This window comes from Corvus moneduloides, chromosome 5 (genome assembly GCF_009650955.1).
Source record: "Corvus moneduloides isolate bCorMon1 chromosome 5, bCorMon1.pri, whole genome shotgun sequence".
Lineage (NCBI taxonomy): Eukaryota > Metazoa > Chordata > Aves > Passeriformes > Corvidae > Corvus > Corvus moneduloides.
Window position 1 is genome coordinate 12310804 of NC_045480.1, and position 24455 is coordinate 12335258.

Genomic DNA, 24455 nt, shown 5'->3' on the forward strand with positions numbered 1-24455 from the left:
CTGTTGTTGGGGTTTTGTTTTGTTTTGTTTTTAACCTGATAATACATTGTGCTTTTACCTTTACAAAATTTCCAAGTTTTTTCTTCCTTGTATGTAATCTGTTGTGAATTCTATTCAAGGAATCTCCTTATAGTAGGAGTTTATTCAACATCTTAGAAACTGCTATCAAGTACTGTATGATGAAAAAGAATGATGACAGGAGTTACCCCAAGACCCTATAATATTTACCTTACATTAAACATGAAACAATATTTTCTTCTGCCCAGATCACAAGTACTTTTGAGAAATCAGACCTGTATTATCATGGGCTCTTTCCAGGGTTTATTCAGGTTCAGTGTGTTCAGTTATCATCTTTCTGTTGATGCTCTTTGGAACTTGCTCTGGGCTTTCATTACAAGCATTGCTGCATATGCTTTTTATTTTTCAATAAAATGGTAATAGGTGCAGATGGGTGGAATGTAATTCTCAGGAGTTATTGTTTTCTTACAAGTGCAGAGCTTTCTTTTGGTTGTTAGAAGTTGAAAAGTAGTTGAAATTGAGCAATAATTTTCAGTACTTTCAGGATTTCTTCTGAAATTTCCTTTATTTTGTAAAAAATTGAGCATATGCTAGAGAGGTGTTTGAATAAAGGTGAAGCCTTGTGGTAAACTATTCACCTTTCCACAGTTTGAAATAAATTTTTGGACAACATCAGATAGGACAGATGCCATTTTGGTTAAGATAAGTTTGAAAGAGTAATGTTAAAGGAGTCACCAAACTATTGTCTTTGGAATTTCATCTAGGTTTTTTATACCAGTCCCAGTTAGAGGTGCTAACATCTGGATGAATATATTTGTTTTTGAATATGTTGAAAAATATACTGGCCAAGTCTACAGATACTTTATAACATTCAATAAACTTAGTGAAATCACCAACATTTTTAAATTCCATCTAAAATATTTTGATATACTATGCATTCAAGGGATCTATAGGTTTCCACACTGATATTAGCTGATAGTATTCTGGGTTCCCCTTGGCTTAAAAGAGAAAAAAACAATTAAAAAGAAATTGCAAATATTAGTAGTCTCCAGAAAATGCATTGTGCTGATATAATGTGCTACTCTTCCTGTTAACAGCAAGTATTTAAGTAATTAAATTCAAGCTTGATGAGGAGCATTTTGAGGAGATAACACAGGGGTAATGACTGTGTAGCCACATAACTACTCAGCTCTTGACAGTTGTAGGAGTGCACATCACATTGTGGCGCTGGTGTGAAGGGCAATGTCCTTTAATTCATCTTGCCAGAGGTGAATCTGTCTCTGAATAATCTAACACAGAAAAGCCAATTTTAAGATACCTAATTATAGTTGGACTTTTGAACGCTGTTAACTATTTCAAGGCAAACCAGGTGGTTTACTGATAGTAATTTTGGTTTTAGTTATTTTGAAGGTAATATAAAACATCCAGAAAGACATTGTGCTGTCTGGGAATTTAGGGTTGGATACCAACACTTATTTCTGAAGTAATGTTTTTTATCTAAAGCTCAGCAGACTTTTTCTTTTCTTTGTTGTTTTTGTTTTCTGTTTTGGTTTTTGTTTTGTTTTGTTTACAGGCTATTAAAAGAACCTATGGAGTGAAAAGCTGAGTCCACGTGCAAAAATACAGAAAATATTTTTTAAGCAGCTTTAAATTGGTGCATTTTTTCATAAAGCAGTTTGCATAATACTTGAAGCTGCAAAATATTTGAACTTAAAATTAGAGATTTTTAAAAAGATATAGCTTCAAGGTGGAATGATTTCACAATCAAATAAGGACCAGCACATCATAAACACTGGAAAAAAAATATAAACAGAACTTACACTCTCACACCAACCAAACAGCAGAAAAAAATACAAGTGCAATTACTGGCTGCTATGTGAACTGTTATCTACCAAATGGTTTTCTTACAGTACTGAGATTTTTGTCTCCATACTGCATGCTTTCAACAAATGTGGTTTGCATTTCACCCAAGAAACACAGGATCTCCTTTTTAATATCTATATAAAAAAACTAAGTGTTTGACATTAAGTTGTCTATAGTAAATAGCTGACAGGAAGCAAACTGTTCAAAGTTGGAAACAAATAAAGATTTACAACCCTGCAGTGGTAAAATTCATATTAAATTCATTAGTTGGAAATCCACAGGTGCAGAAAGGATGGGTTTTGGAGAAAGCCAAGATGGTAGATTGAAGTATGAAAACTTTAAAGTGGGCAAGAACTGTGTGGGAAATATGATTTTTTGAATGTTTCTTGAAAAGGAAGGCAATGTCTTGTAAAGACAGCACAGGGAAAATGGCAGATTCCATGGTGGCCTGAGAGGTCAGGAAACGAGAATGCGTGATGTGCTGTGCTCAGTTATCTCTTCAAGAAGAAGGAGGAACTTGGAGAAACGAGCATGTAGATGAATGTGATAAGCAGAGGAGTAGTTGAACATAAATATTGAAAATCAGGGCGTCCTCTCAGGTGAAATAAAAAACCATTGTCATTAGCTACCAGGAAGCAAAAATGGCACAGCCTCAACCAGCAGAGGTAGATAAACAGTCATTGACCACCTGAACTGCAAGAAAAATTTGGGGTGAAGCACAGACTGAAAAAATGGAAGTTGCAAACACTTTTTTAAGAGAATGGTCATAAAATGAAAAAATATTATTCTTTCAAAGAGGGAAAAGCAAATCAGTGCCTCAGAGCTGGAAAGGCAATATGAAAAAATAGGTAATTTTAATTATTTCTGAAATGTTGAGGCAAGATGAAAACATTAAGAGCACAATATTAGAAGATAACTTTCTCCTCTCTTACGTTTTCTTGAAAATCCTATTTGAGTAGAAAGCCACAGAGAAACAAGTCTACTCCCATGAACACGCTGAACTCCAACATGAACTAGATGGTTGCAGTAATACATCACATGAAGTGGAAATTATGATTGACAAAAATAACGTAAGGCAATGAACAACTAAGGAAGGACAGAGAAAGCTGAGGAAAATTTTTGTCATAGCAACTGAATTTCTCACTGTTGAAGGTGCAGGAATCAGCCAGTTTTCTCAGATAATTATCAGGCTCTGAAGAGAAGTACTCTGCACAATCACCAGACAAGAGCATTTACCTGCAGAAGGAGCCAAGACACTCCACAAGATTAATTCAGCCACATGCAGCAAACTGTGGCTGATGTCAGGGTCTAAATAACCCTGGTAGAAAGCACAATTTACCTTGGAAACAATGATCATGAAGAGGTCTGGAATCTTGATCCCCAAAAGAATGTGTTGCTCACAATATATTGTCCAAAAGGAACGAGCATTTAGAGAATGTGTTTTCAAACAGGAATTTTTCATGTTTTAGTTAAAGCTTTAGCAGTGTGATGGCAGAATGTGGAAAAATAAGGCCTTCACTGCCAGAGAGAATTCTGGCATCACCGAAGCAAAGGACTACAACAGGAGGTAAACAGAGCTTGAGATAATCAAACCTGGTGCCGATGAAGGAACAATGATTCACTTGGCAAAGAAACACTTCTCATAGACACAGTTTTGCTCATCACTACTTTGAATATGAAACTATAAGCACAAACACGGGATGGTCAAAGCATGTGGCTGCCATGATAAGTGCACTGCACAGACAGGAGAGGGTCGTCTTACAAAGCAGAGAAGGTACGAACTGTTTCATTTCCTTATTTTCTTATGTGTTTTGTTATTACATTGTAATTTACATGTGATGGTTTTCTTGAGGAAACTGGCTGATTGGGCTGACATTTTCCATTGCATTTATGATGGTTTTTTTCAGCACTGAGCTAGTGGAGTTTGTACTTTTGGAAAATGGAGTATAGTATTACAGTCTTACTATCTGTTCTATATTGGTATTTACTATAGAGCTGGGAATGGGTACAGTGTGTTAACAGGGTGTTCAGGCTTTGGAATAGGCTGTCCAGGGAGCTGGTGCAATCACCATCCCTGGAAGTGTTCATAGGTGTGTGGATGTGGCTCTTGGGGACATGGTCTAGTGCTGGATTTGGCAGTGCTGTGTTAGTGGTTGGTCTTGATGGTTTTACAGGTCTCTTCCAACCTTAGTGATTCTATTATTCTGTGATTCAGTCCATACAAGATGATGGGCCTGATGTTCCCTTTTTGTGACACAGCTTTCAAATCATCTGTCCCAGCTATATAAGCGAAGAAGGAAACTGTAAGTTTCTCAGTTGTAACAGCTTTCCTGGTGTCAGGCTAGTTGAAAATTATATTAATTTGGCTTCCACTGTAAATTATTAATGAGAAAAGTACCAATGGTCACTATTACTGTATATGGCTTTTGAAGTGCTGTTCAGGGATGACCATTGTCACAAAACAGGATGTCTATTCCATTTACAAATAATAGGTACAGACAAAATATTATGTCTCAAGGAACTCTAAATTGAAGATACTGTTCCATTTGGGAAATTACACCATCCAGGGGAGAGCCATAATTATGTTAACATGTCTCAGGGATGCATGGTCTCTGAGAAGGTAAGTCTGGAGATCACAAAGAGGTGTGAACTTTGTTGTCCACATGAATTTACTCTTTGATATCTATCCGCACTTGAAGCTTTTAAGTATCCTGGCTTCTTAAGGGACTGAGGAGTGGCTGAATCACTTCAGCTTGAGGTCCTTGTGTGGCTGACATAAGGCTGGTGAGTTGATACAATAGACCAAAATTGTAAAACTTTATGTAACTGACCGAACCTGTGAATGGCACATAGCAAAACATCAAAACATGAGGTGATAAGAAAAAAAACCCCTGCATTTTTAAAATTCTTTTGCACTGATTTTGTGCCATTTTCTACTCCTCAGTATCAAAAATGTTACTTTTATCTTCTTTGCACTGTAGATTCAGCATTTGTCAAAAAAAAAAAAAAAAAAAAAAGAAAAAAAAAAAAGAAATAGTAATTGCATTATTTCCTTGGTAATAAATCCAAACTCTGTGGTTGAATTCCAGTTACAGATCCAATTCCAAATCAACACAAATGTAGTACAATCAAAGGCATTTCACAGGTGCCAGCTGGTGGAGGTTTAACCCAGATGACAGCTAGGCACCATGCAGCCACTCACTCACTTCCCCCACTCCCTCCCCCGACCAATGAGGAGGACAATGAGAAAGAAAAGGTAAATCTCTTGGTTTGAGATACAAACAGTTTAATAATTGAGACAAAATGTTACTATAATAATATGCTAATGCTAATAATTGTAATTATAAGGAGAGAGAGAGAGAATTTAACAGGATCCAAGAGAAACGAGCATGCTTCACACTACAGTTTCTCACCACCTGCTGACCAATGCCCAGCCAGTTCCTGAACAGCAATCAGTCCCTTTCTGGGTGATTCCCCCCAGTTTATACACTGAGCATGAAGCTCTGTGGTAGGGAATATCCCTTTGGACAGTTTGGATCAGCTGTCCTAGCCATGCTCCCTCCCAGCTCCTTGTGCAGCTCCTCACTGGCAGAGCATGAGCCACTGAAAAGTCTTTGACTTAGGGTGAGCACTACTGAGCAACAGCCAAAACATCAGCGTGTTATCAACAGTATTCTCATCCTGAATCCAAAACACAGTGCTGTGCCAGCTTCTAAGGAAAAAATTATCTCTGTCCCAGCAGAAACCAGGACACAGTTACAGGACTATACTTACTGGGATGAGTTTCTGAAGAATTTTTAGATCTGTGACTAAAAGAGGCAAAAGAAAAGAACCAGACTTAGCTTGCCTTCTTAAGCCCAAATTTGAAAATTTCCTTCACGTATGGTTTCATAACATTCTGCATGCAGAATTCCAGAGTACCAGTTAGATAAACTGAATATTTTCTCTGAAATAGTTATAGAATGCCTTTTGGATAGAAAATACCCTCTTTTTAGTCTTCTGTCTTGAAGCAATAATGTAATAGATTTATCCAAAATAAACACACTCAGTTCTATGAATTCCCATATTTAGTAGAAAATTATTCTCTTTTCAAAACTTTGATACCTAATTCCTTTATTAATTAGTCTAACTGAATCTTTTATGGGGATCTCATGTTGTGAATGGCAACTCCCTTCATGCATGTTAATAGGGCTAATGAAATGAGACTTTCTCATAAATAATAAATTTGTTCAGAATCAAGAAGGACTGTTCATTTGATCATCAGAGGCTTAGACTCTGTTATTGCATGCTCTGTAGTACACTGAGAACCTAATTTGGACCTTTTTTCATCATGGAACCTATATCTGGAAGAGAACAAGAATTTTGTTACTGTATTAGAATGCCCAGTAACGAAGGATTTGCTGTTCCGAATTTTAATGTTAAAATTGCTACTTCCTGGGTTTTCCAGCAATTAGAAGATGCAAGCACACCTGATGAAAAAGTAAAAGGTGCTGGAGAAGAGAATTTGAACCTCAGAATAAAAGAGCTGGAAAAGTCAGAGCAAAAACTGAAAGGTGTTCTAGAGGACTACGTGGAGTCAGATTCCATCCTAAGAAATAGGTAAATAAAAGGGGGGTTTGCATTAAAATTTATTGTTATGTGACAGATGTACTCTTCATTTTGCCCTGGCTGTCAAATGATACATGCAGAACCAGCAAAAAGAAAGACTTTATGTGTTTTTAAAGTGTCAGAGAAGATGCATGTGTGTTTTGTATAGCTGTCAGAATAGAAATGCAATAATAATTTTTTAACAATTATTATTTAAGTATGATTTACAGCATGGTCTAAAATATTGTTGCAAATAACCAGACAGCTTTCTTAGGAAGTTTCATTCTTAAATATTCACATGGTATAAATTCTGTTTGTAAAGCGTATCCCTCTCCTTTGAAAATAAGATATAATTTGGAATTTTATGTTGTAAAAAAAGTTCCTTGTTTCAGAAAGCTTCATCTACTTTAATGTGTTAATGCTAATCATTTCAGTAGATGAAGGTGCCATTAAGCACTAGTTATACATTTGACTAGAATGATAAGGTTTTGATAGTCAGGATAGTCTGTTTAAAAGAAAGTCAGAGTTAAAAAGGATAGGAAATATAAATGGCATTAAAACAATTATTTGTATAATTTTTAATTGCTTTGAATTCATCAGGAATTTTGCCAGAAATATTTTAATATTTGGCTTTTTGTCAAAATAAAAAATTTTTTTTTAAAGATCATCATATCACACTTCATAATTTGATACTAGCATTTTACTACCAACAGGCAAAGCAAACCTGTATTTTGTCAAAGTCCATCTTTGTGGACAAAGTCAATACAATTATGCACTGTAGGTTTCGGTACCCACTGAAGGTATGTTACAAGTAAGGTATTTTCACTTCAGTCCCTAAAACATAGGTACTTGTAGGTTACCCATTATGTTAATTTTGATGGGAAGCATTTACTGTCATAAAGTTTGAACTCACTGACTGTGAACCTACCATAATCCTATGATCAGGTACATGCAGACACTGAAGTGTTGTGGTTGTCTTTATGCTAAGTTGTTACTCCATGTAGCATGCCAAACTCCATTGAACAAAAATCTTGTAAATGTGTTTGCTTATGGTATTCTTAATAAGTCAGCAGAAAGGTCTCGTCTTTAACAATTTTGACAGTCTCCAGCATAATGTGCTAACACCAGTAGACTTGTTAAGAATTAAGTGTTTGTTATATTAGTGATCAAAAATTTGCTACTATTTTATTTTTGGGAGACAAATACAAAAATAAAGATAAATTGATGCATCGCTTGTGACAGCTTATCTATCTGGAACTGTACTGTGGTATTTGCTTAGCAAAAATGTTCATTCTCACTATCACAGGATGAAGGAGCTGGAACTGTCACACAAAGCACTTCTTGTGATGATTGACCAACTCAACGTGAAGCTGAACCAGGTTGAAAATGCCCATGTGCGCATTAAAGGGAAACTGCGAGACATTCAGGGGGACCTGATCAGCTTGGTGAGGGGGATATTGTTGCAAATGATCTGGTTTGTTTTCTCTTTGTGGTAGTAATTTATAAGTCGACCTCATCTCCAATGACCTCTGTTTTTAAGCAATAAATGGTCTCAGCCTTTCTCTTTTTCTACAGCTAAAGAAACCAGAAGAATTTTTGTTTTTTTTTTTTTCCCTGCGGATTTCTATTTATCTATTGTTTTTGACAGCATTGCTGTTATTTCTCTCATTTGGGCCCTTGATCTTTTAAATTTATGCTCCCTCTTCTTTCTTTCTCCCTAGAACCCGCTCAGTGTACTCCTTCTTAGGTCAGAGTTTATCTTTCTAGCCCCATACGACAGGCATTTTTACCTAGTTTGCTCATTGGATGGATTCATGAAAATGGAGAGGAAATGAAAGTTTTTCAAGAACAGTCTTCAGTGAAACAATGTCTTTCGATTATGTTTATCACAAGATATACTTTCATTTTTTCAGCATTTTAGGTCAAAGTTTAATTCTCTGACAGGACACTAGTACTGTGTGGCAAGACTCACAAGAATGAAGAATAGTCTTTGATTCTGTAATTAAAAGTAAAATGTATTTTTCAAGACTTGGGAAGGTTAGACATATATTCTCATCAAGAGTTAACAAAACAAAGTATTAGCCCACATCTACCTGACATTTCAGCCTAGTGTTCCTTCTGACCAGTCCTTGCCTGTGAATGCCTCTGACAGGAAAGTACTGATGATCAAAATGACTCATCTAAAGAAGTCCTTGAAAAAAACAAAGTCATTCTTTCATGCCTCTGTGCCTTCAGTCGTGCTTCGAAGTTGCTGCAATGTCCCTGTGATACTGGTGGCTCTTACTCTGCTCAAAGCAAGGGCAGTACAGGACTCACAAAAGCCTCTTCTGCCTTTCATTGGCATCTTTCACCTCAGTAAGTCTCTGTGTTCAAACACACTGCAGTGCAAATGAAGATACCAAAGTTTTTCTCAAACTGTTTCAAAAGGCATCTGTTCCTTTCTCCTTTTTCAGGAGGCTCATAAGAGGAGCTGACAGATGAGAGGTGTGGTGAAGAGCAAAGGGCAAAATCTTGAGCTCTGGAAAGTGTGTGCCCTGTTTTCTAAAACAGAACCACAGCTTCTCTGCCTGTACCACCCCAGTGCTACAGTACTCAGTGTTAAGGATCTGTTACTGCATGAATCAGAGCTGGATATATGAATTAACAGTTCTAAGGTTTATTTTGATTTAATATGTAGGTTTTTTTGTCTGTTTCCTACTGAGATGAATTTCTACTTAGGTTGATGCCTTGAGGTGGCCACCTAGAACAGAGGCTAGACAAGAATAAGGGAATAAAGGTAGATATTTATTTGAAGCGCCTTCAAAGGTACACCCTGGGCAGTCAAAAGGCTACACCCAAGATGGACCCTGGGTCACAGGTTTTTCGCACTTTTATAAGTTTGGTTCATTTGCATATCAGGGTTAATTCTCCCATTATAATTTCAGTTCATGATGTAATTTCAGTTCAGTTCAGTTCATTATAACTTCAGTTCAAGTTTGCCACCCCCCCTTCTCTAGGCTTTAGTTTACACATTTTGGGGCCTGGTGTCCTTGAAAAGCAAACCTAGAGAGGTTTGTTATGTCTAACCAGCATGAGAGAACAGCAGCTAACAGGCCACATGAAACTTCAGAGTTACCCACTAAGCAGCACAGGATTTGAAAAATATAAAAGTTAAAACCTAAGGCATCAATGACATTCCTGAATTTTCAGAAAACAGGGGCAAAATTATCACTAAATTAAGCAAAATTATAAGGGAAGAAGATACTTAATATTAAGATGTTAACCATACATGTCACTGAAATTATAGGTTGAAAACCAAAAGAAGTCAGAGAAGAAGCAGAAGGAAAAATTGCATTGGCTTCAGGAACAGCTGAAGACAAAAGAAGATGAAATAAAAAGCCAGTCAGAATACTTTGAGCACTACAAACAAAGGCAGAGACAACAGACAGCAGTACTGAGAAAAAGGGACTGTTACCTTCAGGGTGAGGTATCTAGGCTGGAAAAGCAAGTCCGAGATCTTAATGCCCATATTGCTCTTTTGACATCTGAGTTAGAAGAGGGAATGGTGCAGCACCTCCAGCAGAAGCTGCAGTCAGTGTGCAGTGGGACTCAGGGCTGTAAACACCCTGGCGTGGAAGAAATGGAATGGAAGACTTGTACTGAAAATGCAGAGCATGATGTGAAGAGGCACTGTGAAGCATTTCAGCAAAACCTGAAGTTCTTGAGGGAAAAAGAAGAGGACACTAGAAGAGAACAGGCAGACCTGCTGACTGAACTGCAGTGCTCTCAGGACACTGAAGACTTTCTCAGAACAAAATTGGAAGAATCTCACCATCATGTCTATAGTTTAAAATTACCTGAAATCAAACTACAGGAAAAAGTGGAAGAGCTTTTAGATGGAAACAGAACTTCAGAAGATCAAGGTAGTGTGAAGTTGAAAAAAAAGAAAGAAAAATACCCAGAACTTAAAAGGTTGGCAGAAGGGGACAGCCGTGTTAACGTGGTAAGCCAACTGGTAAGTAAAAATAATGCAAAATGTAATTAGTTTTTATCTTTGTATCACCCTGGATTACACCTGTCATTAGATGTGCAGTCAAGGCTATGTGAAAGGCTTTATCCCACCTGATTTTTTTTTTCCTTATTTTTGTTTATTCATTGGTACTTCCCACTTTGTCTTTCACACCCACTGGAATTAGTAGTTGGAGCTTCATTGCATCAAAGCTTTTGTTAGGTGCACATGGAGGACACTCAAACCTTTTTTCCTTAAGCTTTTAAGTGATATGCTCACGGCAGAAGGTCTCAGTTGGCACTAAAAGTAGAGCCCAGGAGAACTTCTGGGATCTGTCTTGTGGGCACCATTTAGTGGAGGAGGACACATATGGTTGGATGAGTTTTTGCATGTTATTCATGCCCAAATGCTGGAGCAAAAAGCACACTTGACAATAAATCTTGTCTATGAGATTTTCTGGATAATGGTAAACAAGGGAAGATGGATGCAGCGTTTGTGACCGGGAGTGAGCTGAGATAGTCAATGGTTTGCAGCTCTGTAGCACTGTGATATGCCCTGAATACACTGAATAGGACTTGTTTGCTTCAAGCACTTCACTCCAGCACTGCATGGGAAAGCTCTGCTCATGCTGTAATACGGCATTCAGCTTCTGCCAATTCATTTTGCTGACAAGGAACAATTCTTTTCACAGAGTGGACTCAAACAAAGTTTTATTCTTCATGCACTGAGGTGGAGGGTATTTTTATTCTGAGACTTTATTTAAAGTGAAATCAGCCAAGCCTCACACTCATTCAGACAGATTGTGACCTGATATCCCAAGAATTCTCCTGATTTTAACTGCAGTTAACCAAGAGGTGGTGGGCATGAACAAAACCCTTTCATATAGGAGGTCAGTCAGACTGTGAGTACTTCCAGAACTGGGAGAAGCTAGAGAGGATCTTGTATCCGTAAAGCTAGAGGAAATAAAGACAAATTTTTTAACCTGGTGGTGGAATGCACCTTTGCAGGCCTGGTGATTTTATACCATTAGTGGTTTTACAGTCCCAAAGCAGTGAGCTCCAGGAGGTTTTCTCTGAGAGTGGTGAGGTCATCCAGCAGTAACCAGCAGCACGTGGGTGACCTCTGTGGAGAGCTCAGAAGTTGCACCTCACCCCATGTGTCTCTGTAGCTGCCCCGAGGTGGCAGAAAGACCAACTGCTTACCCTGATCCATTGCTATAGTTATTTTAAATAGTCTATTCACTTTTCCTTGGGAATGAAGAATACTGTTTAAAAATATTTTAAGATACTTCTCAAGGGTCTTGCACTGAGTTGTAAACAGGTACAACAAATAAATGTACTATGAGGGGACTGCAGAGCTGAAATCAAGAGGAGTGAGGGCTTTCAGAGCCAGAGAAGAAGTAGTGAAGAATTACAATTGGTTTGATAAAATTGAGAAAAGAAGAACAAAAATGTTGGGTTATTTGAAGGTGTGAAAGCAAGATACATAACTCTCTATAATTGCCTGAGACCAATCCAAGAAGTCTTCAAGAAAAAAGACTCTTTCTGTGCTGTACTCTAATAAAAGCCTATTTTTTTCTCTACATGAAGTTTTCTAACCATTTCTTTTCTAAGCATTAATTTACATTTCTTATGTCATAGGAGGTTAGAGTCTCAGTTACCCAATCTTTGGTATAAATGAACAGGCCATAATTTGTTTTTACTTTAAATACTGCGTATAGCATCAGCAGCATCAAATCTTGTGCCTTCTGCATTTCTGGTTGTCTCTTCCTCCTCTTTTGGTACTACAAATACACTTGCATTTTTCTAGTAGAAAGTGACTTGAGATAGCAGGGAAAAAATTTCAATATCTGTGATAAAAGGAGGAGGGAGACATCTGGTGTTTTTCTGTAAAACTGAAAAGGGTTTTTCCCCCTTATCTGGAGTTTTACTGGCACCTATTAAAATAGAATTTCTCAGTCTCATCGCCTCAGTCTTGTAGTATTTAAGCCAAAATAGTTACAAGAAAAATCCTATTTAAGCTCATCATACTCCATCAACAGCTATAAAAATGAAAAATTGTGTGCAATACAAGAAAGATTTTTGGGCTGTTAGTTTCCTAGAAAACTGCTTGTATAATATTTCTCAGTGAAAGAGCAAATGGCATCATTTGCCTATTTCACAGCCAGGAAAAAATTAGTTTGTGAAGACAGGCTTATCACACTCCTGTGAAATACACACAGTACGAGATTTCTCAGTAAATACCATGTCACTCAAATACCAATCACATCAGTTATTTTTAAAGACTAGCCTTAGTCATTACTGCATCTTCATCAGTAATACCAGATCCAATTAGACTGAGCTCCAAGAGGTGAACTGCATCTCGTGGTGGAATGTAGTCACATAAATCTTGTAGAAAATTTGAATTTCCAATCTCAGTATCAGAATCCTGTCTGCGATGTTCCAATTGCAGTATATGCCTGAATGAGAAGTGAACACACAGGAGAAAGCAGCTTGTTACATGTGGCTGTGTGTTGACTTACCAGTTTCTAGATGTGAGCATTAGGGGGCCTGTTGAAGGAAAAGTATGGAACACCAAGCAATGCATCTTTCTGCAGCTTTCACATGACAGCTGAGGTCTTGATTTCTCAGTGTGATGTTCTGCCATCCAAGCATTGTATCTTATACATCATTTCGAGTAACTTTCTTTTGACAGTACCCACATATCAATCAAGAGTTGATCTCTGTGAAGAAATAAAGGAAGAGGTGCAGGAAAGGAATGATTGTGTTCCAAGGAATTGGCATTAGTTTCAAACAGGTTGCCCAGAGATGTTGTGGATGCCCTCCCCCTGGGAGTGTTCAAGACCAGGTTGGATGGGGCCTGAGCAACCTGGTATAGTGGAAGGTGTCCTTGCTCCTGACTGAGGGGTTGTAACTATGACCTTTAGATGACCTTTAAGGTACTTTTCAACCCAAACCATTCTATTATTTGATATTACTGAGAAAATAAGGGAAGAAATCTTGGAAGTGTGGTAGTTTCCACTTAAGCTGTGTCTCTTAATCAACATCTTTTAATAGAGCACAACATTGAGGCAACTGACTTGGGTTGAAATAAAAATCTCACTGGGGATCCTGTGGGAAATCAGCAGCCTTTTCTGACTCACTACGAACTGAAGACTTGGAAGTCATTGCCTATCCCATCCATATGTAATTTTAAAACTGTAGCTCAGTGCAAAGGGACCAGATTTATTTTCTGCTGGCGTTTGATGCAGAGCAGTGCAGGAAGACAAAAGTGCCTGTGTTGGCGTGGTTTCTGTGGTGTAGCTGTTTTGGTTACCATCTCAATGATGTGTTTTGTTGAGACAATCAAATCTGATTCTTCTGTTCACTGAAAATGAGCACAGTGCATGTGAAATGTGATCTGCTATTATCAAGCAATAGGGGTATCTGTTTTGCATCAGGAAGTGTCAAATTCAGTCAGGGACTCAAGATGAATGTCAAGAGCAGAATATGAAATTTGCAATTAAATCATGAATGGAAAAATAAAAGTCTTGTTTGGAATGATTGTTCAGCTTTGAGTTCTTCCAACTTAGGAACAATTGTCTTTTTAGCAGGGCGCTGAACTATTAGTCTCATTCCCTACTTGATGGGACTTTGTTTTATCTTTGCTGATGACCTTTGTTGATTTAGTCACTGTTCCACCTGTGATCTGACATACTACATGCTTATGACTCATATTTTCTTCCTTAATGCTTTATAAAGTATGAAGGGGAAAACTAGGGGAAAATTTACAACTACAACATTTACTGGAAAATGTTGAAATAAGAAAATGGTATAAAACAATACAAGTTCTAACGAAATAATAGGTCTTTTGAATGTAAAATAGCAGAGGAAATTTATGTGCCTGGTTTTCATATCACAGACACCACATCTGTATATATATATATATATATATCTGTATATATATATATATATATATATATATATATTCTGTGGGGTTTTTTTTTCTTCTCCTCCCTCTCTTCCCTCTTAAGAATGGAGATCTAATTCAGGATGAAGTTCAGAATCTGAAATGGAGAGCAGTCTTGGATTCACTCAGAAGCAGAGCTACTCAAACTCCAGTTGTGCTGCTACATGATAAAGAGTCTGGTATACAAAGAAATCAGTTTTTGCTTTCATTTCTGTGCAATAAAGTGAAGATGATTTCATTGGGTTGTGCATGACTTAGAATGTGTAAACTCTTCGAAAATCCTCCTCATCTGTAAACTGTATCTGAGGAAGGTGAAACAATAACTGTTTGCCACCATTCACATAATGAGCTTTTGCAAGAAATCTTGGAACTTTCAGAGGTGAGGGGGTACTTTGTATGTCCTGGATGAAGCATAGTATTTGGGAATGCTGTGCAGCAGTCAGATTTGCTGTTCAGACCAAACAACGTGAAGGTTCTGATGCTGGAAAATTATATCAGGTAAATTCTTCCAGCATAAATTAATGGGAATTTTGTAGCAAATTTTAGTGCATGTAAATGCAGACCTGCACTGAATAATTTTAACCTGTAAGTTTAATCTATAAGTTTTCACCTGCCCACTGTAATGAAGTGTGTTTTCCATTTCTAAATGCTTTGGGAACTGGGAACCATGAACCCTAAATAAAACTTACTTTAGACTTCAATATTTATGGGTTTTTATGAAGCTTGTTTTCTTGTTTAACATTGTGCTTGTATCTGTATCACTCACTTGTTGTGTATGCTGCTGGTAGAGAAGGTAATTTTGAGCATACTCTCACTAAAATATTTTTCTGTTCAAAACATCTGCTCAGATGGTTTTGGGTGGTTTTTTTTGTGTAACTGTCTGGGGAGAGACATTACATTTGTCCTGTGCTTTATCACGACAGAAACACCAGCCTGTACTTGTGATGGACTAAAGAAGATGGAGGAGCTACCAGAAGAACCTGGACCAGTTTTGGAATGCAGTTCCAGTGCCTTTGTGAAACTTGCTGGTCTACCTGAGGCTGAGCAGGTGAGAAGAAAAGTTACTGCTGTTCTTGCTATCTTTGTGCACAGGGAGCATGTGAAATTGGGGAGAAAATGAAGAGTTGGTGTATTTAAAGGTGAATATAAAAACAGCTTTAAATCATGGCCACTACAGATGCTTTACAAGGTGTATACAGGTGTGCACTAAGAAAATGATTGAAGTACTCATACCTAATTTGTAACATTACTCTTGTTGCAAGTCTTTAAATAATTTGAAAACCCTTTGTATGGAAATGGCTTTTTCTCATCAATTTGTAATCAAGTATTTTATGAATGAAGTAAAAAACAAATTATGATTAGCAGCACACTTAGGTATATATATTTCAGTTTGCAACATTTCTCATTTGCTATCACCAGGTCACTCTTGGACCACAGAGGGCAAGTACTCTAGAAGGGAGTTTCACTTTGCTCAGGTGTACCCCAAGTCATCATGCAGCAGGGCTGCTTCCCCCTTGTTCTGCAAAGTTCTCTATCAATGAGACAATTAAGGAAACCAAGGATGAAGAAACCTTTTTTCTCTTGAAGACACAAAGTATAACTCTACCAGTGAAGACATTCCCTGCTTCTGTGGTTGAAGCCCTAATGAGGAAGAAGCTCCAGCTGACCTGGTTTGAACTTGGAAGATGCCACACAGCAGCTTTCACCTCTGTGAAGAAAGTGAGGAGTTTGAGTTTCTGTGAGGCAAATACTGATCTTTGGTCTGATGGCCTTTGCATTGTTGCAAAAGGAGGATTTTATGACAAAGCTCCTGAACTTCTTCATGCAAAGTTGCCTTCCGCTGTGGCTGAAATTTTTGCATCGTCTCTAGAAGGATGCAACATGGAAAAACATTGGGGAAACATGCAAATTCTGCCAAAAAGCATAAGTGAAAATATATGTCTGGATAAAGATTTTGATGATGAAAAGTATCACCAAAAAATCTTTACAGGGAGAGCTAAAAGAGAAGAAATACAGAATGACAAAGCCCAACAACAACAGCTGACCTGTGATCTTGAGGAAAGTCCTAAAGTTTTCCACAAAACTGAATTATTCAGGCCTGGGAAGCAAGGAGTGGAAGCTAAAGAGAATCTCTGTAGCACACAGATTGCCCAAAGTTTCTCTGTTGCTTTTAAAGACTTTAAAAAGTGTTTTGAAGGGAGTCCTGAACAAGTGGACGAAGAAAATATCTCAGAAAACTGCATCCCTGATGTGAATAGCAGATGCAATGGAGAAGACTTAACTGAAATGGAAGAGAAGGAAAAGCAGGCTCAGAAACCAACTCACCAAACAAGGCCCTCCAGTAATATTGGCCTGAAAAAAATGAAAGACCAGACTTTGAAACTGTGTGAACCAAATGAGGAGAATTTCTCGTGTCAAAAAATAGCTGCTAAAAACATGCAACATGCATACTCTCAGAAATTTTTTTGGTCAGATGAAAAGAGGTATCCACTAAACTTACTGTTTCCTCTGCAAGAGAGGGCTGTGTGCTTAAGAAAACTATTTCTACCAGGGAACACTTTTTATGAGTGTTTCTGTCATCTGTCATCCCTGGAAGCTGGAAATGAATGTAATGTGAAAATATCTGTACTGGAAAAAGCAGTGGCTGCATGTTCTCAGAGGATATTTCTGCTGATGCAAGAGAATGAAAATTACTCCAAAAAAGTCTGCATATTACAACAGGAGAATGACAGATATGCTCAGATGATGCGTGCCCTGGAAGAGGAGATGGATGCATATTTTCAATACGTTTTAGCAGTAGATGAGGCTAACATTGTTTCATTCCAAAACTTAATTAATGAGAAAGAAGTTGCTGGTGGATGTTATAATAACTTTACAGAAGAAAACACCATGACCCCAGGAACATTTTTAGTTGAAACTTTCCCTAAGAATCTCTCATATGTTGAAGAGAAAAATAGGAATTCTGAAAAGGACTCATTGACAATTGCATCAAATAAACTTCACGGGAGTGTTCTATCCCTGAATGGAAGGAAAATGAGGTATTTCCAGCTGCTTTCTGACCTAAAAGAAGAGAGAAGCAGATGCTTCAAAGAAATGGCTAAATTATTACAAGACAATGAAAACTATGTAGCAAAATGTAATGAATTAGTACAGGAGAGAGAGAAAAATTTACAAAGAATAGCTCTTTCAGAAGGTGAAAAAGAAACTTTGTTGGGACATTTGGCAGAGATAAAGTGTGAGCAAGACAAATATAGGATCTTAGTTTCAGAACTCCAAGATTGCAAAACTAGCTGTTATCAAACCATTTCTGATTTACAGGAGGAAAAATGTGTACTGAAAAGAGAGATAGACAGAATCAAGCAAGAAACTTCAGAACAGCTTGAGGAATTTCAGAAAGCAAATGCAAACTTTATTTTAGAAAATAAAAATTTGAAAGAATTAATGTCTTCTTTAGGTTTCACCTGTGAAGAGCTGAGAAAAGAGAAAAGTATAGGAACAAAGAAAAATATAGTAAAACTAAAAGAAGGAAGTCAACAACATGGTCTTAAGCCAAAGAAAGTTGGAACAGCATGTAGTGTAACACAAACTGAAGAACAGGGAGTTCTGCCTATAGATCCTTCAGATTATTCCCCTGGGAAAAAGGTAAATACTAACAGTAAGGAATGTTATCGAGCACGATCTTCTAAAGAAAGGGAGATACCAATGTTATTTGGAGGGCAAAGCTGAATTGCCTTTGTGATGGAGGAAACTTTGTAACCTGTAACGTGAACTGAGGTGATAAAGTTAACTTTGAAATAGAAGGCAAAATGCCAGAAAGGGGTTTTTTTGGAATGTTGTATTAGAGAATGTTAAAGTGATACAGCAATCTACAAAGTCAAAAATAATACTTAAAAGACTGCACTGTTCAGGCTTTTAAAAATTTTTTTATCTTACTGCAAGAGAAAAAGCTTTTCCAAGAAGCTTTTATTCTACCACAAGTTCTCCTAACAGAAGGAAACTTGTTATAATGGTGAAAAAATCATGTCTTGGTGAAAAGTGTGCACATGTTCATTTACTAATTTTTATTCTGATTGGGTCTAATTTTTTTATTGTTTTGATGCATATGAAACATATGTCTAAAGACAGGATCTTCACTCGTGCTGGATTTCACATCAATGTTTTTCCTTTGTAGTCAGGTAGCTTACACCACAGTGAATTTCTGTGGAGATTACTATGCACTTATAAATGCAGAATTACTACTTCAGTTGAGAATAGTCAACAGGGAAATATTTATATGTAATATGTTGATTTTATGCAATTTTTTTAGTAATTTTGGAGAAAACCATATGTTGTTCTATAAACAACATTCTATAAATGTGCCATTTTGTACAGGTGAGAAGAATCATCATGTCTTTTTGTCTATCCAGGGCATCATCTTTGAAAGCTACAGTATGATGAAAGAGCAAGTTAGAAAGGCAGAAGAGGAGCTAAAAGTACAGCAAAAGGAATTAGAAAAGTCAAAAAAAGAGGTAACCTTCTACTCTGATGTACGTCTGAGGAGCAAATTTGTTTTTGCTTGTGTTTTCTAACATGGCTGTCTTCTTTCTGCCAGGCTTTAACACTTTTGCAAAACAGGAAAGTCTCTGATCTGCAGAACCAAAATGTTCCCCTGATCTTTGAGTGATGAATAGCACAGTCACTTAGAACATAAAGTGAAGCTGCATTCCTGCAGGACACTGTGGCAGGGGCTGAGTGCCTGACACAGGCACACACAACAACCTGCCTACTCTGGCCATCTCTGGGCAGGCTGCTTCCCTCTACATCACTGAGAATAAGCAGGAGGAGAAGGCAGCAGAAGCACTGAGGGTTACTGCAAACCTGAATTGAAAGTAGTTTTTGAATGAGAAGCTAGATCCTGTGCAGCCTGGCGCTGTCAGGCCTTTGCCATATCCAGAGGCACTGCCCGACATGCTGCCCCTTCTCTCCACACCAAGTCCAGCACCACCTACTTGGAGACTTGTTTGGATGGGGTAGTTCTGTGCCTCTCTCGAGTAAATCTGCACTTTTGACTCCATCTGAGGAAGCTTTCAGTGTTGTGCCTTTTCAAATGCACTAGATATTCACATTGCTATTTTTTATTAGTCAATCTCCACTCTATGCACGTCTAAGCAGAATGTATTGTTTTTATGGCAAGTATATATTTATAGGGCTGTAACAGGCATCACTCACACTCCCTGTGGACAAACCATTGGCAGCCAACATGGGTGTTGACTATGTAAAAGAAAAATAGCAATAGGGTTTTCATGGTGGTTGTACAAAATTATTGTCCTTTGACAACTGCTTTATAAGACTTCCCAGCTTTCAGGTGAGGCAACTGGAATAAAGGGATGGATTTGGATGACTGTTGGATGTTTAGGCAAGGACTTCTGACCTTGTCTTTTGAACATGAAGATATAGTTTTACTTTTGTTTCTTTTGTAAAATCTAATTAACTTGGGTCCTTCTAATCCTTTTGTGTGTTATACAGAAGTTGTGTGTTACAATACTTTCCTCAGTTTACTTAAAATAATGTGAAACCTTTGCTTCAGAAGGGAGGAAAAAATGATCTATCATATGAAGGAGAGATTGCTGTCAGGTGACCAGCAGAGCTATTGAGGGGCTTGTTTGTGATTTTTGGTTTGGGTTTGCTTTTGTTTTTAAAGCTACAGTTAATGTGTGTAAGTGGAATAAAGATACCCTAGAAAGAATTAAAAGGTGAACATATGGAGGGCTTTTTTTCCCCTTCTTTTCATTTTTCATTTTTGACATTGTTGTTTTGCTTCTCATACTGAATCAAACACAGCATTGTGCCAGCTACTAAGGAGAAAATTAACTCTGTCCCAGCTGAAACCAGGAAACATTCCTCAAGAAAAACTTTTTCCCCTACCCAGCTAATAAAAACTTACTTTAACTTTGCTCTGAGGGCTTTCAAAGATGTAATCTCTGAAATCATGTTTGTATACACCACTGCTTTTTTAAACTTTATTCAAAATATTCATGGTACCTTCACATTTAGAATAAATCTAAATACTATTTTTCGCATAGAGCTAGTGAGATATTCTATAGGATGTCCTTCTAAAATTGCATTAATTTCTTATGATAATATTGTAGTGTATTGTATAAGTCCATTTAATTTAATCAGTTTATAACAGTCCAAAAGTTATGATGTAGAGAGCAGCCTCAAATCTGTGGTTGTAAGCTGGTATTGAAAAATGATACCGCTGCTGGACTAATTATACTCAGTAATTTTTGTTCTTCCTGTTAGGCTCAGAAGTGGTACAGAGAACTTGGTTTCGCTGAAACAAGGTACGAAGAAATGAAAACTCGTTTGACACAGGCTCTCTCAGAATTAGACTGCCTTAAGCAAGAAGTTGGGGACAAAATGCAGGGAAAGCAGCACTGCAAACCAATGGTATGTATGTAAATGGAATGGAGAAATGCATGTTCCTTGGGAGGGAGTGTTGTGGCTGAAGAAACACCCATTATTGTTCTTGGGAATAGGTTTGAAGCAAGTGTACAGCCTCTCCAGCCACTGGAAACTTAAAAGTGAGCAGATGTTTTACAAGGTAGACCATCTGTCTGCAGAATAGTCCAGAGTCATGGGCATTATAAACACCTCACTTTTTTGTTTAGGAGGGCTCTTGTTCTGCTCTCTTGAGCCAAAGTAATTTTCAGGTGGCCTTAATGAAAGGTCTTGGAGGAGTCTCCAGTGTTCCCAGTGTTTGGCCTTTTTGCCCTGATTTCAGGCCTTGTAGCCCTGATTGCTGGATTTGGACAGGCAAAATGACACTGTGAACAGATGGTGTGGATTAAAGTCAAAGTCTTTAATGGGCACATGTGGCCCAAATATGTGTCCCCAAAATCCAGGATATCTTTCTGTCTCACTAGAATGCATTTATATCACAGAAATTCTGGTTTTGCTGTAAATTAAACATTTTTTAAATTTCCGGTGGTTCTCTGTCTTGATACAGGTTTATGTTTTCCACCAAAATAAAGTGTTCTATGTAAAGATTTTTAGTTACTGAATAATCTTCTGGAAGCAGCTTTTATCAAGACTTTTCAGCTAACCCTGAAATTATTTCTGTCCTCCTTAACTGGTAAGCTGCACAGAAGAAATATGCAATTTCTACCAGCTGGAAAAGCACATTTGTAGCAATCTACAATACTTGCAAATTCATTTTGAGCAGGTTGGATAGATATGACTTTGGAAGAAAATAGAAACAAATTCTGGAAAGTATAAGGATTCTGAGATCAGTTCCACTGCCTAAATGTCACAGTTTACCCCAGTTAAAGGCCTTAGGACATCCTGGCTGAGGGTGTAGTTGGCCACCTGGAAGTCCTAGGCAGTTACTTCATGGTCGCTTGTACACCCTATATGGCACTTAGGGCTGGTGTTTAGACAGCTGAATTCTGACTGTTAAACGAAAAAGAAGTACAGATTTTTCATGTCATTGTGATGTATTGGCATGTAGCATCCTAATACAGTAGAATCTATTTCAAGAAAGAAGAAACTCCCAAATTGTTTAAAAATAAAAAGAAACGTATCACTTGTTTTGTTTAAGCTAGTTAAGATTTTGGGTGCACTTTTAGGAAATGGAGCTTTAATCCTTTTGTTTGGGGATAGTCTGGGGCAATTATTGTGGATTCTATTGGTCAATGAAGTAAGATGGTAATTATTTCTGTGACTCAGATGAGAATAAAATTCATCAACCTTTGACAGAATGTTTTTACACTGGAAAATGTGCAGGTCAGCCTTTTGCTGAAAAACCCTGCCCCTTTTAAATCCCTCCAACAGCTAATGTTTTCAAATTAGTGTTTATTGATCAGTAGTATATATTTATGCAATACTGTGATGCTGTCTGATTTAGGTCTGACTTCTTCATCCAATTGAATTACTTGTAGGGTTAGTGTCAAAGTTTTGAGTACATGTGTCTCATTCCAGGGTCAAAGATGCAGTCCATGTACATCACAGAACTGGGTTTATCCTTCAGTTGCACTGTTTGGTGGCAGAACTAATTACCTGCATAACTCAAGTCCATTATGTTTTAACCAAACAATATTGATTTTATTGCCACAATTTAGTGAGTAGTATGATAGAAAATAGAGTAGATATAGTTTAACAAAGGTCAAATTTATTTCAATAATTCACTTTTAAAATAAACTTTTTAATAAACACCAAGCTGTTGATAGTGGGTTTGTGTGAGGCGTTAAAATATGAGCTAAGATTTTCTAGATTGAAAAAACAAGACTTTTTGCCACAAAAAGGACCATGATCTACTTTTCTAGCATCATTTTACTTCCTGAGGGCAGTTTTGTTGACTGGCAATCTTGTTTTTGTTTTCAGTTACTTGCCACCCTTGTCCAAAACTGTTTTTCACTCTGCAAAGTTATTAATAAACTCTTACGCAGTAAATCACAGTAATTGATGAATTTTCCTGTTCTAAACTTCATTCTTCGTGGAAAACCTCTGTCTGCAATGCTTTAAAGAAGTGAAGATGTGAGCACTCTGGGTCTTTGAGATATGCTGTGTTCTGAGTGTGTCTTTTAGGACTTTTAACGTGTCTTACGTTCTACAGTCCCTGATGCCCAGGGATCCTAGTTCTCACCTGAGACTCCATAAGGCTGTCATGGTGTTATTCATTGCAAGTAAAAGAGAGCTAAGATAATATATTTGAAGCTTACTGCTCGGACTCTATTTCAGTGAAGCTGCGAACAGGTGAAATACACTTTAGCCTAGGAGTATTTGGATGAGTTTTCTGGGGTGTTGAGGTGGCCTTCTGAGTAGTGGTGCTGTGGCTGAATTTAAGAGAAATATGGGGGTGAGCAGGAAGGGGGCAAGGTAATATCTACAGCTTTAAAAATTAATAGAAGAATTTTGCATGAAATGCACACAGTAAATAAGGTGCCAGGCTTCCCCAGTGAACCCCTGATGACTGTCACAGCCTGTAGCAAATAGGTCATATTCCTCATTTTCTCACTGAGTTTGCAGACAAGCACAATTCACACAACAAGAGCAAGATGCTGTTTTTATTTTTAATATTTAGGCACCAACTTCAAAGACTAGTGATCTTGCCAGGTTTTACAAGAATGCAGTGTGTTAAATGCTGTGTTTTGGGCTTAGTTATCCTTTGGTTATTTCCCAGTCCCAGCTGCTGAGTCCTTCATCCTTCTGGAGCTTGACTAGATAACCTATGGTCACTGCAAACTGGGGCATCTGACAGAGTGCTCATATATAAATCTTGTATGCATCATTTGTGCTTTGAAACTACAGAAAAGTGCTAGCAGGTCAGCAAAATGCAAAAGGAAAGAGGGAACTTTTCTCTGTCTCTAACCTTCATGCAAATGTTTTATTTCCCTGCCTTTTTTTCCATAAGTAAGGGAGTTAGGGAGTGTTTCCCTTTTGGTTTTAACATCCTTTTTTTGTGGGGGAGAGAAGATGAGGAAAATACCATGTCATGGACTCATTCTCAGGCTTTTGTCCCTGCAGCCCTGGTCTAATACATCTTGATGTGTCCAGCAGTTCCCATTGTTCTCTTGACACAAGAGGGAGCCAAAAAGTTTGGTACAAAGCATTCAACATGCTCCAATGGTGTGCACAGAGGACTTGCTTCATATGAGGAAGAACACTATGACAGTGTCATATTTCTGTTTTTCTCTGTGTTGCAGTGATGTGTTGCAGGCAGAGTGATGTGATCTACAATTCAGTTTGCTGTTTCCTATGGAATGGTGCCTTCAGTGTGTTGTAGTCAAGGGTGTCAAAGCCAGAAAGGCTGTCAGAAAGCCTGGGAAGAATTTACTGTGGTGGTGTACAGCAGGGCTGAGTATTAGCTCCTCTCTCAGTTGTATCAATGTTTGTAACCATTAAAACCAAGCCATCATTCTGTTTTGTCAGAAAGTTATATGGTTTTACCACAGTATATGGGTCTGACTATAATTTTTAGCTTAATCTTTTAGACTATGTACTGTATTATCAGAAATCTTTACCAGCTGTGTGTACCAACTCAATTTTTTTTTTAATATAATAGCATGAATGT

At 37.6% G+C, this 24455-nt stretch overlaps 2 protein-coding genes across 4 annotated transcripts in view; both read left to right on the forward strand.

The window, feature by feature from the left end:
• The window catches only part of JAKMIP1 (janus kinase and microtubule interacting protein 1), a 147212-nt gene extending 140803 nt beyond the window's left edge, over window positions 1-6409 (forward strand). For all 3 annotated transcript variants that reach the window (XM_032110309.1, XM_032110308.1, XM_032110311.1), the window contains 2 exons: window positions 1592-3655; window positions 6329-6409. Coding sequence is in view for 2 of the 3 variants with exons in the window: in XM_032110308.1 (XP_031966199.1) it covers window positions 1592-1624 (33 nt within the window). In the remaining variant the exon portion in view is untranslated. The remainder of the gene's footprint in view (window positions 1-1591; window positions 3656-6328) is intronic.
• C5H4orf50 (chromosome 5 C4orf50 homolog) overlaps window positions 6402-24455 on the forward strand; it is an 81391-nt gene continuing 63337 nt past the window's right edge. The window contains exons 1-9 of the mRNA XM_032110299.1: window positions 6402-6480; window positions 7182-7268; window positions 7775-7913; window positions 9755-10462; window positions 14469-14583; window positions 15328-15452; window positions 15824-18046; window positions 18811-18912; window positions 20687-20833. Of these exons, the coding sequence (XP_031966190.1) occupies window positions 7776-7913; window positions 9755-10462; window positions 14469-14583; window positions 15328-15452; window positions 15824-18046; window positions 18811-18912; window positions 20687-20833 (3558 nt within the window). The 5' untranslated portion in view covers window positions 6402-6480; window positions 7182-7268; window position 7775. The remainder of the gene's footprint in view (window positions 6481-7181; window positions 7269-7774; window positions 7914-9754; window positions 10463-14468; window positions 14584-15327; window positions 15453-15823; window positions 18047-18810; window positions 18913-20686; window positions 20834-24455) is intronic.